At 36.3% G+C, this 4,966-nt stretch overlaps 1 protein-coding gene across 1 annotated transcript; it reads left to right on the forward strand.

The window, feature by feature from the left end:
- Positions 1-1,209: 1,209 nt before the first annotated feature.
- LOC145103842 (putative leucine-rich repeat receptor-like protein kinase At1g68400) lies at positions 1,210-4,764 on the forward strand. Its single transcript, XM_079041110.1, has 2 exons — positions 1,210-2,626; positions 3,973-4,764. The coding sequence occupies exons 1-2, from the start codon at positions 1,336-1,338 to the stop codon at positions 4,614-4,616; spliced, it is 1,935 nt and encodes a 644-aa protein (XP_078897236.1). The 5' UTR covers positions 1,210-1,335; the 3' UTR covers positions 4,617-4,764.
- Positions 4,765-4,966: the final 202 nt, after the last annotated feature.

Raw genomic sequence — 4,966 nt, forward strand, 5'->3', positions numbered from 1 at the left:
TTTTCTTTAACAAAAAAGATCGATAATAAACCTAAATGCTTTAAATTTGAAGAATTACGTGAACTCTATTAAAATAGCGAATATCACATAAAAAAGCAAACACAATGTTAAAACAGACACTTTTATAAATTTAAAACGAAAAACTGGAGAAAAATACCAAACAAACCAATCCTTGCAACTCTGAAACATTATTATGAGGTTAACTGTACTAAACATAAATCTAAAAAAAAAAACATCTAGTAGAATCAAACGTTTTTTTCTTCCCCCTTTTTTTGTATTATTGATCATAAAAGCAATTCACTTCAATGGTAAAATGCTAGATTTAAGTTTGATGATTAATATTTAACCTCTAAAATGATCTAATAATCATACCTAACTCATCACTTATTATGCAAATCAAATTAATAGTTGATTGATTCATATTTAGGGATGCCAACCAGATTAAACATGGATGAATGTAGTTTCTTCCGCCGTGACCTCATCCTCGATCTTCAAGATCACCCTCCCACTCCCCCCTCCATTTTCTTGAATCTCATGTTAACCTTGTATGTCCCGAAATTCACTGTTTAAACTTCTTTAATCTATTTTCTACTCGTTTAATTTTTATAAGTTTTTATATTACACTAATTTTATATATATATATATATATATATATATATATATATATATATATATATATATATATATATATTACATCTAGTAAAATGTTTAATTAATAAATAAAAATAGTTAAGTTATGGTATTATTTTGCCCGCAGGGGTGTTGGGTAGGACGGTGATCCCCGTCTGCGGCTCATCCTTATAAACTAAACATGTAAAACCCGTCTCACTCCAACCCCAAACTTGAACACGTAAAAATACAATCATATAAAAACATCTCATAGGGCATTTCAACACCGATATTCACATTTATTTACCCAAATGATAATCCTTATATGATTTACTTAAAGATTAATTACATGTTAAAAATATAAATGCACCTAATTTTATTTTTACGAATTTATTTTCAAAATTAAAGTTTAAAACTTATAATTAGGGTTTTGAATTAAGTAAACAAATGATGATTAATGAGCTAACTAATATGTTTAAGCACATAAATATTTACTTTAAAAATATTTTCATTAAATTGAACGGTCTAAAAAACTTTTACTTTACTTCAAAACTGATAAAAGAATCGATAATGTTAATGGACCAAATAGAAGAACATAAATGTCCAAAGGTGACATATAGGACAACGATGGATCATCACCGTTAATATAACCAATTGTCGTTACCATTCTCCGCCGTACATATACACCTTCCACTTCCCTCTGCCGGTTCCCTCTCACACGGAACAATGGCGGCACCACCGCCGTCGCATCTGCATACCATACTATCTATCTTCCTCTTCCTCCTCCACCTCTCTCTCCTCCATGCCACTCTGCCACCTAGCAACCACCCAGACCTAGCTCCATTACTGTCGTTCAAATCGTCCTCAGACATCTCAAACAAGCTCTCCTCCTGGAAAAACTCATCGAACCCATGTGACAAGTCCTCGGGCTTCTACGGCGTCTCATGCCTCCATAACCGAGTCACCGGACTCGTCCTTGAAGACCTTAATCTACATGGACAATTCGACTCACTCACCTCCCTCGTTAAGCTTCGTGTCCTCTCTCTGAAACGCAACCGTCTCGTCGGTCCAATTCCCGATCTCTCCAATCTCACTTCTCTGAAACTGCTTTTCCTATCTTATAATCAGATCTCCGGCGAGTTCCCGCCATTGTTACCCTCTCTATTCCGTCTCGATCTGTCCCATAACAACCTCTCCGGCGGTATTCCGGCTACACTCAACCGTTTGACTCAATTGTTGACTTTACGTTTAGAGGAAAACCAGTTTTCGGGTTCGATTCGGTTTCTGAATTTATCGAGTTTACAGGACTTTAATATTTCTATGAACAACGTTTCCGGCGAAATACCTGCAAGTCTTTCGGGGTTCTCCGATTCCGTTTTCTTAAACAACTCGGTTTTATGCGGATTCCCACTTCTCCGATGCAAGGAACCCGAAATACCCTCTGATGTGTCGTCATCTCCGACCTCCCTGCCTTGGACGGCGGCAGTGCCTAGTAATAAAAAATCTGGAAATAACAAGATAAGTACTCTCGCCATTGCAGCCATTATAATCGGAGATGTTTTGGTACTGGCATTAGTGTCGTTACTACTGTACTGCTATTTCTGTCAGAAATCCGGCGAAGAATCGATAAACGAGAAGAAGAACGTTCAGCAAGTGGAGAAGACAGCGTACCCAACTCCGCCGGTGAGTTCGTTCGAGAAGGGTAGAATGGTGTTTTTTGATGGAGCGAAGAGGTTTGAACTGGAGGATTTGTTGAGAGCGTCGGCGGAGATGTTGGGTAAAGGTGGGTTAGGGACGGCGTACAAGGCGGTGTTGGATGACGGGCATGTGGTGGCGGTTAAGCGGCTGAAGGAGGTGGTGACTGGTGGTAAACGTGAATTTGAACAGCAGATGGAGGTTTTAGGGAGTTTACGGCATCCTAACGTCGTTAGTTTGAAAGCTTATTATTTTGCAAAAGATGAAAAATTGCTTGTCTACGATTACATGACTAACGGCAACTTGTTCTGGCTTCTTCACGGTACGTTATTTCTCCGTTAAAATTTTGTTTTAAGTTGAGAATATACACAAACATCCAAAATGTTTATGTTAATTAATTTGTACAAAAAATTGAAACAAGATAATCATTTAAGTGATCATAACATAAATTATTTTTTTAATAAAAATAATATAATTCATATTTATAAAAAATCTTTGTGTTATGTTTGTCATGAAAGTGAAGTGTTGGTTATGGTCCTTGGTAGTTAGCTGTCGATGGTGATTTTTATTTTGTTGTTATTAAGATAAATTATAAATATTTTTAATGTTTTAATGTTTGTACTTTGTACTGAGTTAAAATGGTCCACGTTCAGAAAAAGTAAAAAACAAATAAAGACGATAAGTAATTAATTAAAGTTCGCTTGAGAAATTAATGAACCTTCCAAACGAAGAGAAATTATATGCCAATGATTATACGTATATATAATTTCTTACTACAATAATTAACCATTTTAATTTCAATCATGTTATTGTTTATGTTTATTATTTTGCTTTTAAAAGGATCCATGTTAGTATTACTTTTGGACTTTTCCTCATTTCCATACGATTCGATCCGAATGGTGTTGGTATGATTATGTCTGTCTTTGTTAAAATTTAATAATTTGGTAAAGTTTTAAAACGGAAGTATTGTGTCCGTTAATTACTTATTTAGGACGGGTCAACCGATAACTTTTTTTTATAGTGGCCATATGAAAGAGTTAATTACAAAATCTTCGGGGGGGCAGCTGCAAACTCTGTTGTTCTTTTCTCTAAATCACCAATTTTGGTGATTTATCCCTTACGACCCCTCATCTTTCACTTTTTATTTCTGTGTCCCCACACGCTCACAGTCACACACTCTCTTTTTGTCACTATTCTGTTATACGTTATTTCGGGAATCCGAATTATGAAAGGAATGGGAATAATAACAGTAAATTAAAAATCATTATGACACATCAAATCTTTTAAAATATCGACAGAAATGAACATTGATATCATTTTTATAACACGTATAAGTTATTGGTTTGATTGCTATTTTCCAAAAAAAAAAAAAAAAAATCCATATTAGTTTTCTTTTATGTAGTTTTTTTATATATTCTAAAATTCAGTTAATATATTTCAATATTTTTATGGATTTTAACTTCAATAAAATTTATATATCTTATCCTATGTTTATTGTTTATTCATCCAAAACCGATGTGGCTGAACGCCTGAACCCCAAAACTAAAAACTCAAAATCACGAAGAGAATATGAACAGTTTTTTGGGTTCACAATAATACATTCGATGAATACAAAATAAAAGGAAATTAAAATTCAATAATCTATTTTATTTGCTATGTATGAAATAGGAAACAGGGGCCCAGGAAGAACACCATTGAACTGGTCAACAAGGCTGAAGATAGCAGCCGGAGCTGCCAGAGGCCTGGCTTTCATTCACACCACCGGCACCTCCGTTAAACTCATCCACGGCAACATCAAATCCACAAACATCCTTCTCGACAAATCCGGCAACGCCTGCGTCTCCGACTGCGGCCTCTCCTCCTTCACCCCTCCAACTGCCGCCCCAAGATCCGCCGGCTACCGTGCACCTGAACTATCAGCGGCCGGCAACAACCGTAGTAAGCCCACTCAAAAATCCGACATTTACTCTTTCGGGGTCCTGTTAATGGAGCTTCTCTCCGGAAAATGCCCATCCAATGTGGACGGTAGTGGGGTTCTGGACCTGCCACGGTGGGTTCAGTCGGTGGCGAGAGAAGAATGGACGGCGGAGGTGTTTGATTTGGAGCTGATGAGATACAAGGATATTGAAGAAGAGATGGTCCAGCTGATGAACATTGCTTTATCATGTACCTCAGGTGCAGTGGATCAACGCCCTACCATGGAACATGTTGTGAAAATGATCGACGACATAGATGGAGCTGAGGAGATGTCACCGCGGAATGACTCCTTTGACTTGGTTTCTTCTAACTCGCCTTCGGTTATCGAGACGTGATGAGTCAATGGTTAGTGTTCTTGACAACAAATTAAAATTGTTTTATTATTTTTTGCTCAAATTGATGTGATGTGATGTAAGTTTGCTTTAATCAAATCCTTGTTGATTAATTATTAAATATTATTAAATTATCTTGTTTTACGTGTGATACGTTCGTTATACCCTGTTACATTGGCATATCACGATCACACCATTTCACTAAAATCCTCCCTTCATCACAGTCGACAAAAACATGATGAGTGTCTTCTTCATGTAAGCCACAAACTTTACTAAGAGTAGGCGAAATATCCAACCCTCTATTAATCAAATTGGAACAAGTTGGAAGTTTATTCAATCTACATCTACAATAG

The sequence above is a fragment of the Lactuca virosa genome, chromosome 4, assembly GCF_052849685.1.
Source record: "Lactuca virosa cultivar CGN04683 chromosome 4, Lactuca_virosa_CGN04683_v6, whole genome shotgun sequence".
Lineage (NCBI taxonomy): Eukaryota > Viridiplantae > Streptophyta > Magnoliopsida > Asterales > Asteraceae > Lactuca > Lactuca virosa.